We start from the raw sequence: 14,581 nt of genomic DNA on the forward strand, positions 1-14,581 counted from the left end.
TACTAAAACACACACCTGGAACTCTTCCCTTTTTTTCATACCAAATTGTATTTCACCTGTAACAGCTGATAAAAACAATGCAGCTAACTAGAAAAATCTGGCTAAAGAACAAAGAAGGACCTGACCAGATCAAGTAACCAAGCAGCAAAGATGCCGCAGCACTGTGCTAAGTGCTGGGGAGAAAGAGTAGTACTCTAGCAGACCTTACCCTCAAGGGGCTTACAAATGTAGTCAGTGAAATAGGCAAACACAAAACTGGTGTCTTGCCATAGAAGACAGTGCTCAGAAGGAGGAACTTCAAGTACATGGAACGAACTCCACAGATGGTAGAAGGCGGCAATCAGTGAATCTAGAGTGAATTCACATCAAACACATTCGGATTTTCATGTATCAGGAATTCAGAATACCCACTACCAGAACGTTCACTGGGGGAGACATTTCAGCACTCCAGTTCCTCACCTCCCTCCCCTTTAAAAATAAAAGCTTTTCCCTTAGCACCCACGTGAAGTTAAGACTTCTACAAATCACATCACCATTGGATAGAAATATAGGTAACACCTTCATAAGCAAGAATGCTGCAACCTGTTTCCCCTTCAGTATCTCTAGTTCTTAGCATTGTACGCAAAGTACTAAAATGAAAGAGCATCCAGGTCGAAGAAAATCCACGCACATTCTCAGTAAATCAGTGAGAACTTTTAAAGCAAGGAACACAATTTTTCCTGTCCACTCTCACACCACCCTCATCGCCCTCCCCCAAGCTTTGAAATCCTCAAGGGTCAGGCAAGAGATGGAAGTTCACAGTGCAATCCCTGAGGAAAGGCTATGGAAGGAAGGAGAGGAAGGCAAGAACAGGCAGGTCCCTGAGCAGAGTGACTAAAGAGGCACCATTACCGGCTACACTCTTTCCCACCAACAATCCCCCTCTCCTTGGGGAAGGGAGCACTAAAGCAGCAACCTCCTGAAAGAGCTAGCTGGGCAAACACTGGACTCGACTAGTTTAAAAAAGAATCAGATCACTTAGTAGCCTACACTGTAAAATCTGAACTGCATATAAAGATGGTCAAATGTAATGCAAAAATGATACTCATCGCTTATAGCCTGAAAAACAGTGACGAAAGGAAACATTTACCAGGCTAGTTCCAAAGAGTTCCTTCTTTTTCCTGTGGTGATGGGGGCTTTTCTAGACATTAACAAGAATCTATTTTTGAACACACTCAAAACATCAATTCATCTAGCCACACCAGAATACTTAATCCTTGGGGGAAAAACTCAGTTCACTCTAGTTTTGATAGGAATAGAATCCTACAATGATAAATACATTTTATTATACACTACTAATCTTCCTACGAAGGGTAAAGAGACAACATGTTGCCTTTAAGAAGCTCTTAAACTTTTAAAAATATCATAGCATTAGTAAAGATAGAGGAATTTCATGTTTAAAAAGTATTAATATACTTCCTCCTACAGCAACCAAGGGATAACAGGAACTAAAGAGGCCCTAAATGACACTAAAACATTACACCAAATGTGGGCCACTGCATAGCTACAGTCTACTGACCTCATTTGTGGTACTCATGTGTGATGCTATATTTAATGCAGTCTTATCAAAAGGCTAAAGCTACATACTTCCCAATTGTAACTTTATAATTTAAAATAAACCACTCAAGAAATGACTTAACTGGTTCAACTATGACCCCAATCCTCTTTCTGAGGATAAAGATCACAAATTAAGGACTGAAAAGACAGAAAGGATAGCCAAGTAGTTGTGCAAAGCACATCCCCATGGCAAGATGAATGAAAGGAACTGAGCCTGGGTCAGCTGGGACATTTGCTGCCACTGGGCGACTGATTCAAACTAAATCATACAGGAGAGATGACCAAGGTCTTTGCAGGAATAAGCGTTTCACACATTCAACTACTGATCCTACATTTAGTGGCTTGCTTAGGTTCTAAACAAAAAGTTTGGTAGACAGCAAACTTATGTATGTGACTCATCAGAGGGTTCTCCACCAAAATTTGCCATGACTCAAAGCAGAAGGCTTCATAGCCAATGCACTGTCCCGCGCACGTGAGCGTGTCTTCCTACAGTTAAGGGGAGAAGCTTGCTCCACTTTGGTCAACGTGGAGAAAACCATGAGATGACTCACCCAATCACCACCACGAGAGGACACCATGAGAAGTTGTGTCTTTCTTCTGATACTCACCAGACAACACCAAAGGCTCCATATCCAATGGGTCTATCCGGCTCAACATCCAGCTGCTGTTGTGGATGATGCGAGTGCTGATGATGATGCGCCTTAACTGTAGCAGCTGCGGCAGCCTGTACCTGAGCTGGGGCTGCTGCAGCTGGTCCAGGAGCCTGACCCGGTGCCGGTGATGGGAAATATGGCTGTTGTTGCCCAGGGTTTAACATGGCTGCAGCTGCGGCCGCTGCTGCGGCTGCCGCAGCTGCCGAAGAAGTATGCTGCTGTACAGGGTGTACAGCAGCAGCCGACCCCGGATGAAGATGGTGTTGCGGGTGGTGGTGGTGGTGAAGGTGAGGAGGAGGGAGGTGTGGAAGGTGGTGGTGATGGTGGTGGTGGTGACCTGCTGCTGCCGCAGATGTGCCGCCATTGTAAGCCGCCATCATTTTTGCGTTGGCTCTTGCGCCACAAAGAGACATTCAAAAAAATGCTCTTTGATTGGAAAGCAAACTGGGTCAAGCTGTCATTTGGCCATTTAGAAATGAAGAAAAACCACTCACTCCACCTCCAAAAACATGGAGCGTAACTGGCCTTACGTCTTCATCAGTCAATCCAAGTAAGGAAGAGGATCTTGGTGTTGAGATTGGGGGTGAGCGTGTGTGGAAGGGTGTGGGTTACCAAAAAAAGAAAAGAAAACGAAAAAGAAAAAGAAAAAAGAAAAAGGAAAAAGGGACCCCTTCCCCCCAGGTTTCCTGCCACAAGTGGGTACTAAAACTCCATCCTTAATTTGGGGGCGGTTCCAATTTCGAATGTGGGAATAAAGGCCAAACCTCCGGACCCCCTGAACTCCACACACGAAAAGGATCAGGTAACACACCACCCTTGGAATCTTGTAAGAGGGTTGACTCATCTACCCCTTCCATTCCCACATCCTTTTTTAAACACTACCACCTCCTCAAAAATACAATGTAAAAAAATTCCAACCACCCCAAATTAAAGAGATGAGGGGAAATTTCCAGGGAAATCAGCTCCCCCCCCCTCGAACTCTCAGGCCTCCCTACATCTCCCCCTACTCCTAGTCAGGTTGACCTGATTGCACTGGGGGTACTAAACTTTCCTGAACAGAAAAGAGCCAGGGAAGGAGGCAGAAGGGACAGAGTGAGCAGAGGAGGCGGCAGGGCAGGGCAGAGAGGAGAAAGAGAACCGGGGCAAAGTGAAGGTAAGGAGGTGCAGAGGAATGAAAGAGAGGTGGGCAGCACTCGGACGCTCCGACAGAGGGAACCGCCCCGGGATGAGGTTGGGGTCCCGGGGCCAAAGAATAGCAGCCCCCGGGAGGCGGGCGGGGTGCAGTCGGAAGCGGGCTGACTCCTACCCCCGCCGCCGCCGGCTGCTTCTGCTTGAAGGGTTGGGGGGGAGAGCGGGTGGGTCCCCCCGCACGACGGCCCCCGCAGGGCTCAAGGCTGCTCCGTCTCCCCCCCTCCCCCCCACCCGGCTTCCGTCCCCGCGGCCGCTTTCTCCTCAGTCGCTGCGGCCGCTTTCTCCTCAGCCGCCGCCTCCTCAGCCGCCGGTACCGCCGCGGCCGGACTCACCTCCCCTAGCAAAGCCGGATAGAGCGGAGCCAGCGGCGGACACGCGCAACCAGCCGCCAAGGCCCCGCCCCCGCCTCACACTGACCGGCTGCCCTAGCCAATCCACGCCCACCTGTCCGCGTCCGCCTCCAATCCAGGGCCGGGAGCTTCAGACAGGCGCACTGTTCGGCCAGTGGCAACAAGGTGTAGGTCTCCTGGGGAAATCCCGCCCCCGATCCAGGATGGGCAGATAGAAAGACCAATCAAAAGGCAGAGTTTGGCCTGACCGACAAGGCTAAAAGCGAATTAAAAACCAAAGATCTCCGTGACATTTTCTTTCGCCTCTCTCCTCTTTTCTTTTTTCTTCTTTTATTTTTTTGGCAGGCGCAGGAAGCTGCGTGCTGATCCCGCCTGCAAGAGCTGGAAGAGAGGGTGGAATGAAAGAACCAATAATGAGCTGGGGACCACGAACAGAGCAACCAATCCTTGGCTTGAAAATGAAATGGGCTGGGACTAGGGCCAGATAGACACTTGATTTGACAAATGGAAGAAAAGATTGACCTCAGTCCCACCTTTCACATCTCCTATAGGTCAGGATTGTGGAGAATTCGCTGTCATATCAGCGACGACCTCTTCAGGGGGCGGGCCTAAGTCAAAGGGGTGTGGTCTAAAGAAAGGGGCGGGACCAAGGCGAAGAAGGCGGAGTCTAAATCTGCGCTAGTCCATTGATGGGAACCCTCTACCGTAGTATCCCTTTTAAAGGCGTAAGATGTGGAGAAACAGGGGGGAGCAAAGAGGGATGTCGAGCTACAGAAACTCAAGGTCCAAGGTTACTCAACACGACAGTCACAGGAGAAACTCAGTAGATTGACAGTTCATAGCCTATGGCTAGTCCTCCATGGCTAATCCTGATCTTGGCACAAAGAAGCATTATCTCCAGCATTCACAACTCCACCCTCAACGGACAGTAAGGCTATCGATACAAATACAAATTAAAACAACAAAAATAATAAACTTAACAACAAATGTCGTAATTTTCTCCTATACTTTCCAAGTCAATAATTTCTAGTCATTGAATCTTACTAAAATAACATCTTTCTTTCACTTTCACATAACCTCACTTATCTGAATTTTCTTTTTAAAATATGAAATAATAAGCTTACAGAACCTTATTTTAATAAAAGTGTGCACCCAGAACCCTGGAGATCATCTTTGATTCTTCTTTTGCCTGCTCACTCCTCCCCTTCTAATCAACTATCAAATTTTAAATACTTTTAAACACTTCTACACGCCCCTCCTCCCACCCCAGTCACCACAGTATTACCCAAATTTTCACCACTAGCACCTTTAAGGCATCTTGCTGCCTACAGGCTAACTCTCCTCTAATCCGTCCTCCATTGAGAGCATAGCAATCTTTTAAAACTACAAGTCTAACATGTCCCTACCCTTGATGAAAGTCAGTAAGTGTAAATGGCCCAGCACTATCTGGTTCCCACTTTCTTCATTCAGGTCTTCACATATGAGCGTAAGTTTCACTTTTTTGTCCTGGAAAGCTTTCCCCAACAGTGTTGCAGAGTATGTGTCTCTGTTATAAAGCTCCATGGCACTGCCTCCCTCATAGCACTGAGAACTCTATATTTTAATTGTTTACTGAATTTGACCAGGACAGAAAGCTTGCCTGTCCCACTCAATGTTGTATGCCTGTGTCCTAAGGCAGTGTCTAAAAGATGAAGAAGCAACAATATTTGCATGAGTTATTGAGTGCAGGAGAAGTGGGTACCAATCTAAGCTAGGCTGTTTACTAGTTCTGACTTAGGTAATTTAACTAACCTGAATCTCAGTTGCCTCAGCTGAGAATGAAGATGATAATATGTGCGTCAAGTTGAGATGTTAAATTAGGTGATATATTTTAAAGTTCTTGGCAAATGGTAAAAGTTAGTATATCTTCACTCTATCTCCCTAGTCCCACGCTCACATAGTATTTGGGATGCCTTTCCAATTTCCCGATGCATATCAGTCTCCTCCAAAGTATAGTTTCCTAGAAGCATCTTAGAAATGCAAAGTCTCAGGTCTACTGAATCAGAATGTCTTGGCAGTGGGGGCAGGAATCTGTTTATCAAGCCATCCAGGTGATTTTTACATGTGCCAAAGTTTGAGAAAGCACTGGCCAGAGGGAAGGGGCTGAGTCTTCTTAAACTTTTACCTTTCGGCACCTAGTATAGTATCTGGCTCCTAGAAAGTACTCAAGACGTGTGAAATAAATACATGCAATCGACCAGAAAATGTTTGCTCTTAAGAGCTATTTATTTCTGCCACAAACATTTATTGAACATGAACTGTATCTAGGCATGGTGCTAGGTTCAAAAGTGGAGGAGGGGGATACTTGAATTAAAGTCTCTGCCCTTCAGGGACTCGAAGCGTGGTACAAGAATTTCCAAACTGGTGTGTGTACACTCCAGGTGGTGCAAAGTGAACTAGGAATAGGCTCCAGGAGGAAATTAGTATAATAAATGCTGCTTATTTTTTATTTCATCTTTTTAAAATGTCCATTTTGTGAATGTTTTATAATGTACATAATATACAGAGTAGTGTACATGTATATAATCTTTAAATACATAAGTTGGGATTCATGACCCTCCAAAATTATCAAAAGATATTGAGAAATCACTGGTCTAGTGACCATTTAATGTTCATAGTTTAGATCAGTCCTGTCCGACAGAAATATAATGAGAGGCACTATGAAATTTTAAATGTTCAAGTACTCATTAAAAAATTAAAAGAAACAGAATTATTTTTAATATATTTTATTTAACCCAATATATCCAAAATATTTTCGTTTTTAACATGTAATTAATGTAAAAGTTGTATATATATTCTTTTTTCTCCCTTCTTCCACCTACCCCCACCCCACTCCAGTTCAAGATGTTGTTTCTCAGTCTAGTTGTGTAGGACACAGCTCCCTGGCCCATTCTGGTGTTATGAGCCTTGCGCTCCCCCCTGGCTGAGGCAGTCAGTCGCTGGTAGTCAGTCGGCTGCTCACAGCTCATGGCAGCTCATGCTGGCTGCCGGCCACTCACACTGGCCACCGGCTGCTCCTGACAGCACACAGTAGCCCGTGGCAGCACACAGCAGCCCAGCTCCAGGGAGTGCCACTGTTCACAATCTTCACTGTAGAGAACGCTGCTCACTGGCTCATGTGGGAATCGAAACTGCGACCTCGGCGTTAGGAGCATGGTGCTCCAACCACCTGAGCACCGGGCTGGCCCTGTATATATATTTTGATACTAGGCCTTCGAAATCCGAAATCTGATATATCTTTTGCGTCTACAGTACATCTCAGTTGAATTAAAACATCAATTTCCTCGGTCATGCTAGTCATATTTCATGTGCTCATTAGCTTCATGGGGCTAGTGGCTGCCATATTAGACAGCATAGATCTAGATCATGGGTGTGAATCTCTGCTCTGCCCCTTCCTAGCTCTGTGATCTTGGGCAAGTTGCTTAACTTGTCTTAGTCTGAATTTCCTTGTCCATAAAATAGAGAGGATCCCTAACTTCTCCAGTGGTGGTAATGATTCAAATAGACAGCTGTGGAAAGTACAGAGCTCATCAGGGCCTGCCTGGCTCATCAGAGATAGTAAGTGGGGTGGTTATTATTAGTATTACAATCCAAGGCAGCGTGTCCTGCAGTGTCAGATGAGAAATACACTTTGGGCACTGTTCATGTCCCCAGCATTCCATCCACGTGGGGCTGGCCTGACAGCCACCCAATTTCCCTGAAACACATCACCAGACAGCACAGTATCCGGCCCTTTCCATTCTGTTCCATTTTCAGGAGCTAAACATGATGAACAAGAAGTCGGAAGTTAGTCAGCAGGATAGCACTTAGAGCCTAAAAAAAGCAAAAAGGACATCAGAATGCATAAGCAGGAATAGAATGTGCAGGAAGTGGGAGGTGATCTTCCCTTTTTTCCAAGAACTGGCTCCCTCTTGAGTTGCCAGGGGAGACTTTGTAGAACCTGGGCCAGGCCAGGGGGATTAAAAGGAAACCAAGAGGGCAACTCACATTCAACAGCGTTGGTTGCTCAGTGACTGTCACATGACAAATCATCACTACATTCCATTTTGCAAATGAAGAAACAGACTCAGGAAGGCAAAGTAACTTGAACCTCACAAACCCAGGGAGTGGCCAGCTCTGCAGTACATAGTCTTACTACTGCACCATACAGCTGGAGGGAATGGCCAAAGAAATGATGCTATGGAGTCAGGGAAGAGTAGGCAGAAAATTCTTCCACTTTTAAGCCTGACAATCAAGGAATTCCCTCACTGGGTCCATGATACCTTTTCAAAATTTTTTTCCAAATCCTTAGTGGCAGGCAGTAGGACCAACCTCTGACCTTTTAGCACACACACCCTCCTGGGTCATACTTCCTCCATGTCCAAACTCCTCCCTGTAGGCCTGGAATTCCTTTTACCTAAGTTCTCCTCACTTTTCAAGGCTCTGCTCCTGGAAACTCAGATCTTTCATGAAGACTTTCTCTGATACTAGGCCCTCTGGATGTCTCCCTCCCCTGAAGAACTTAGACATTCAAATGTCTTCAATTGAAAGGGGATACTATGAAAAATTTCCTAGCTGTGTGAATTTTTTTAAATTTTTTTTTAAAATTTATTGGGGTGACAATTATTAGTGAAATTACATAGATTTCAGGTGTACAATTCTATATTGCATCATCTATAAATCCCATTGTGTGTTCACCACCCGGAGTCAGTTCTCCTTCCATCACCATATATTTGATCCCCCTTACCATCATCTCCCACTCTCCACGCCCCCTTACCCTCTGGTAACCACTAAACTATTGTCTGTGTCTATGAGTTTTTGTTTCTCATTTGTCTTGTTCTTTTGTTGTTTTTGGTTTATATACCACATATCAGTGAAATCATATGGTTCTCTGCTTTTTCTGTCTGACTTATTTTGCTTAGCATTATACTCTCAAGATCCATCCATGTTGTCACAAATGTTCCTATATCATCTTTTCTTACCGCCGAATAGTATTCCATTGTGTATATATACCACAACTTCTTTATCCATTCATCTATCGAAGGACATTTTGGTTGTTTCCATGTCTTGGCCACCGTAAACAAAGCTGCAATGAACATTGGAGCACACGTGTCTTTCTGTATAAATGTTTTCAGAGTTTTTGGGTAGATACCCAGGAGAGGGATTGCTGGGTCATATGGTAATTATATTCGTAATTTTTTGAGGAACCTCCACACTGCCTTCCATAACGGCTGCACCAGTCTGCATTCCCACCAACAGTCTATGAAGGTTCCTTTTTCTCCACAGCCTCTCCAACACTTGTTACTATTTGTCTTGTTGATGATAGCCATTCTGACTGGGGTGAGGTGATATCTCATTGTGGTTTTTATTTGCATTTCTCTGATGATCAGTGATGTTGAGCATTTTTTCACATGTCAGCTGTGTGAATTTGGGCACTTAACACTTTTGAGCTTTAGTTTCTTCAACTATGAAAGGGGTTTAGTAATACCTATTCTGAAGTAGAATGTAATTTCTACTTTGACAGGATATTGACAGGATTTAACAGGGTCATATATTAATATATGAAACACCTAGGACAGGGCCTGACACAGAGTAGCCACTCAATACAGATAGCTTCCTTCCCCACTTCTTTGTATTATTTACTGATCAATTTGTTTTTTTCCCCTGGGGCGTCTCCATTTCCAATGCTCTTCTGTTTGGGGAGTTGGGTGGGGGGGATAAGAAGTGATACTTAATCTTAATAAATTGTAAATTTATTCTCTTATTTACGCCCCATTTATTTTCTAGTGCCCCTCTAGGCCCTCTATCTTCTATTGGCTTTGTGACAGGGTCTAAAGCTGTCAGTGCCAAAGTAAACCTGGAGGCTTGATAAAACAGAGTGTGAGCAAGTGTAGGGACAGAGTCCCAGAGAACAGTTTCCAAGCTCTCAGCCTCACGTGGAAAGGTGCTGGCCCGATTATTAGATGGTCATCAGCTGTAATCAGATGGCCATCTGCTGTGGCTGGGTGGCCATCGGTTGTTACCAGTTAGCCATTAGCCACTAGTATAACTGCCGTGTCTACGCTGGGGTGTTGGTTGGTTGGTTGGCAGAGAAGAAGACGGCGGATTGCGGATTGTGTGGCTCCTGCCTCCTGTATCTCCAACCCAGCCGCCAGCAAGAATATAGTGGTGTGACTCCCCTATCCATGGCTCCGTGGGTGTTCCTTTTTGGCCTCACCATATCCTGCATTCCGTGTGGGGAGCGGGACCAGAGACCCTGTGTGACAGCAAGGCTGCAAACCTTTGAGCATTTGGCAGTGTTGTGGGACAAAGGACACGTCCACAAACAGCTATATGGACAGGAAGGGACAGGAAGACAAACAGGACAGTGGAAGAATCAGTTTGGGGGAAATAAAATATCAGGAGTCAAGAGAACTAAGATAGAGATGGGACATGGTAACAAGCTGGGGACTGGGCAAGGCCAGACAAACCCAAGTTCATGTGTTGCCCAGGCCTTCTGCTGAGGACTTGAGCCTTCTTTCCCCAGAGCTGGACCTCCACCCAACTCACTATCAGCCTGAGCCCCCATGAGTGCTCCCTTTGCATGTACTGTCTGAGTTCACTTTGCCCTCATCTCATAGCCCTCTCCGTCTTTCTAGGACCAAACCTTAGCCGTGACCCACATCCTTGGCCATGAGAGTCAGGCACTATCCAACACTTTCCCTTTCCCAGGTTAATCAGTGATGAACATTTTACCTGAAGTGCGTTTTTAAAAAAGTTTTATATATATAATAACGTGTTATGCTTAACATTTGTCGGTGCCCTTTATTACTTTGACATCTTAAATCAATAAATGCAAGTATAACTCACATGCACTGAACATACAGTAGAATAAGGGATGTTTCATAATGCTATATGGGGAATGTCCTATGGATCCATTTTCATAATGCTTGGAATCCAGATGTGACGAGATATCTTTCACTAACAGGGCAATAATGAGCCTTGCACAAAACTTCAGCTATCTACCCCCAACATATCAAATTACAGAGCTCAGCCTCCAGAACAGAATAAAGGTTGTTCTTCCTGAAAGACCTCAGAGACAGTGGTCCCAGATAAGAAAGAGAGCTGCAGCCTTTGGTTAGAGCCTTTGGTTGCAGCCATTCCTAGTGTTAGCAGGTGGAACCAAGTTCTCTAAGATCACACTGAGCACTATGTGGGCAAAGACTGAGACTGGTTCCCAAATCTTTGCTGCACCTCGGAATCACCTGCAGATCTTTAAAAACCACTGATGCCTGTCTTCAGTGGTGTGCTGGTGAATGAATGAATGCTCAACAAACGGCTCTTTAGAAAGAAAGAAAGAAAAAGCCTGATTTGTAGCCTATTTCTGTGGCGTAAAAACTTCCACCATGATTGGTTTCAAGCATGACTTACTTCACTGAAGGTGGAGGTGGGAGGAGATAGACAATACTGTTTCCCTGAAAATAAGACCTAGCCGGACCATCAGCTCTAATGTGTCTTTTGGAGCAAAAATTAATATAAGACCCATTCTTATTTTACTATAATATATAATATAATATATAATATAATCTAACATATATAATATAATACCTGGTTTTATTTTACTATAAGACCAGCTATAATAAAATATAATATAACATAACATAACATAACATAACATAACATAACATAATATAATATAATACCGGATCTTATATTAATTTTTGCTCCAAAAGATGCATTACAGCTGATGGTCCAGTTAGGTCTTATTTTCGGGGAAACACGGTAGTATTAATAGGACAAGGGTCTGAAGGTCTGGGCCGTTCTTACTAAATGCTATTCTTTGGTAAATGCTAAAATGTGGCATAGCATTTTGCAGATGCAACTGTAAACAGGATGAGCTTGACAGGAGCCCAGCCTGATAAGTGGAGCCAACTGCAAAGAAGAAATCAATGTGTAATTAACCAAATAGTGTATATAAACAATGGCTAAGCCTCCCTTCCGAGAGACAGGTTTGCATGTGAATCCACTGTCTCCTTTACTTGCTGCAAGTAAATAAAACTACCTAACAACCACATCTTGAATAGAACACCCCAAGTGGCGAACCCCTTGAGTTTGGTAACAATGGGGTCTTCCAACCCAGGTGGCAGCTGATCACTGCCTCGTGCCCACCCAATTTATTGGTATGGGGTATAACTTGTACATTAGAATTTTTAAAAGCTTCCCAGTAGATTCCAATGTGCAGCAAAGCTTGGAACCGCTGGATTAAGGGCCCGCATAATCAAGACTCAGAAGCAAGAAGCAGGTCACCTGATAGCCTTTCAGTGACAAATATAACAGGCAGCTAGTTTGTAATACTCGCCTCCTCCCTTCCATACAAGTTCTCATGCTAGGCAAGCCTCTGTGAAAAACGAAGGCAGCAGAAGGTTGTTGCGTGAGCACGGTCTCAGAGCATGGGGTGGGTGGGAATGGGGGCACAGAGAGGAGGCTGGTGGGTGATCTGAAGAGTCAGGGGCATTGTGCCAGTGTAACTGTCTGACTGGAAATTCCTGGTGATTCTGGAAACACTGATAAATTCCCCCTCCAGGAATGTCATGACCCTTCTACTAAAACCACCGTTATTCTGACTGAGTGGCAAGCACTTGATTTACTTCATTTTAATCGTTATACCTTTAGCTGTGCTTATTGAACCCTAGTCATGTTGGTTGAAGGCTACCTAAATTTCCACAAGGGAGGTGGGGGGAAGAATGACATTTTCTTCTATAGCTGGCTAGTCAGGCCCCTCTTCTGGGTTCCCAGAGCCCCTCTGCTTATTTCTGTCACGGTGCTTGTATCACATGACATGACGGATATTTACCTGTCTGGTGCTGTGGGAGCTCGCTGTGGGCGGGGACTGTGTGCCTGTTTTTCTCTGCATCCCCAGTGCCCAGTGTGGGTTCTTAGGCTGAAGTAAATGGAACTCATCCAACACATTATAAAGTAGTTTTAACTTACTTTGACAAACACAAGTAATTCACGAATAGAATCGTGTTTTAAACAAAACTCTCCCTTGACCCTCCCACCCAGTCCTACTCTCCTCAGAGGTAACCACTATTATCTGTTCAGGGTGCACTCCAGCTAGACTGTTTTGTGTGCACTTACACACACACACACACACAAAGGCACATTTAGAAACATGGTTTTATTTTTTGTGTTTTTAAAACATGCTATTGTACTACACATCTAGTTTTTATAACATGCTTTTTCACTTAACAATATAGTTTGGTATTCACTAAACAATATGCTATGTTTTGATGATCATTTCATAATAATTTATTGATCTGCTTTGTTCTTTCAAAATGCTGAATTCAAAAGGAGACCCTGAGATAAGGATTCTGGTGCAAGTACTTTATGTGAGAGGTGAGAGAGAGAGAGAGAGGTGAGAGGTAGGAGAATGAGGCAGTGAGACAAGGAAGAGAAGGAAGCCAATGATGGATGTTTAATTAAGCCAATCATCAATGTAGGTAACCAGAGCTCAATTCCACTGGGGAACTTTGGGAGTCAATGTAAAACATGATTGTAGAACCTTCTACCTAAAAAGAGCTGGAGTGTTTATCCATCGGCTCCCATCTACCATTGGTTGAGGGCTGCTTCAGACAGGCATTAATTCCCCCGAAATTTTGGCTCACTATGCACCGGGGCAGAGAGATCTCTGGTGGCCAGAGAAAGCCCTCAGTCAAGAATATGCAAATGCTGGGCCGGCCGGTGGCTCAGGCGGTTAGAGCTCCAGGCTCCTAACTCCGAAGGCTGCCGGTTCGATTCCCACACAGGCCAGTAGGCTCTCAACCACAAGGTTGCCAGTTCAATTCCTCCAGTCCCACAAGGGATGGTGAGCTGTGCCCCCTGAAACTAGCAACGGCAACTGGACCTGGAGCTGAGCTGCGCCCTCCACAACTAAGATTGAAAGGACAACTTGACTTGGAAAAAAGTCCTGGAAGTACACATTGTTCCCCAATAAAGTCCTGTTCCCCTTTCCCAATAAAATCTTAAAAAAAAAAAAAAGTACCACAGTTTAAAAAAAAAAAAAGAATATGCAAGTGCTAGCAATTGGAAGTCTACTGGCTTGCATAGACATGGTAAGTCCCAGGTTACATGGGTAGAACCCTGACAGGATCTGCTACAGAACTGACGCGCCTTACTTATTAAATCATTTCCCATTTAAGTTGCTTACATTTTTTAGCTATTACAAATAAGGCTTCAACAGGTGTTCCTATCCATGCCTACTTATGCACCCGTGCAAATATTCTTTTAGGATTGATGCCTACAAGTGGGTGCATCTTTTATGCAATGTTTCGTTCTAACTTGACAATTGCTGGGGAATGCCCACGTGATACACTCTGAACTCTAGGCTGCCAGAGTGTGGACATCCTCTCTTCCTTAATCCCTCAATCTTGCCCTTTTAGGAATTCTTCCAAGATTGAAGAGCGGCTTTCCTAGTGCACTGTATGGGCGTCCCATGGCCTTCTCTTTTCTCTCCATAGGCTATCCCTATGACTTTACTTTTCTCTTCTGCCTTCAAAACCTGTCACGCTGGTATATTCAGATTGGAAGTAGTATTCTAGTAATAAAAACCACATTTTGGAGGAATGGGATTCTTCTATTATTATTTGGCCAGATACTTCACCTCTATATGCCTACCTAGGCAGGCCATCATTTCTAAATAAAGAGCACAACAACCTGAGACTGCATCTGTGCGGTCCTTTATATATATAGTAGCTAGTAAAAGGACACAATGAGGAACACCTAAAAATTTTCAGT

General features: G+C 44.4%; 1 protein-coding gene across 1 annotated transcript in view; it reads right to left on the bottom strand.

Moving 5' to 3' along the window:
- NLK (nemo like kinase) overlaps window positions 1-3,656 on the bottom strand; it is a 144,963-nt gene extending 141,307 nt beyond the window's left edge. The window contains exon 1 of the mRNA XM_033091110.1: window positions 2,205-3,656. Within this exon, the coding sequence (XP_032947001.1) occupies window positions 2,205-2,662 (458 nt within the window). The 5' untranslated portion in view covers window positions 2,663-3,656. The remainder of the gene's footprint in view (window positions 1-2,204) is intronic.
- Between the last annotated feature and the right edge of the window lie 10,925 nt (window positions 3,657-14,581).

The sequence above is a fragment of the Rhinolophus ferrumequinum genome, chromosome 21, assembly GCF_004115265.2.
Source record: "Rhinolophus ferrumequinum isolate MPI-CBG mRhiFer1 chromosome 21, mRhiFer1_v1.p, whole genome shotgun sequence".
Taxonomy (NCBI): domain Eukaryota; kingdom Metazoa; phylum Chordata; class Mammalia; order Chiroptera; family Rhinolophidae; genus Rhinolophus; species Rhinolophus ferrumequinum.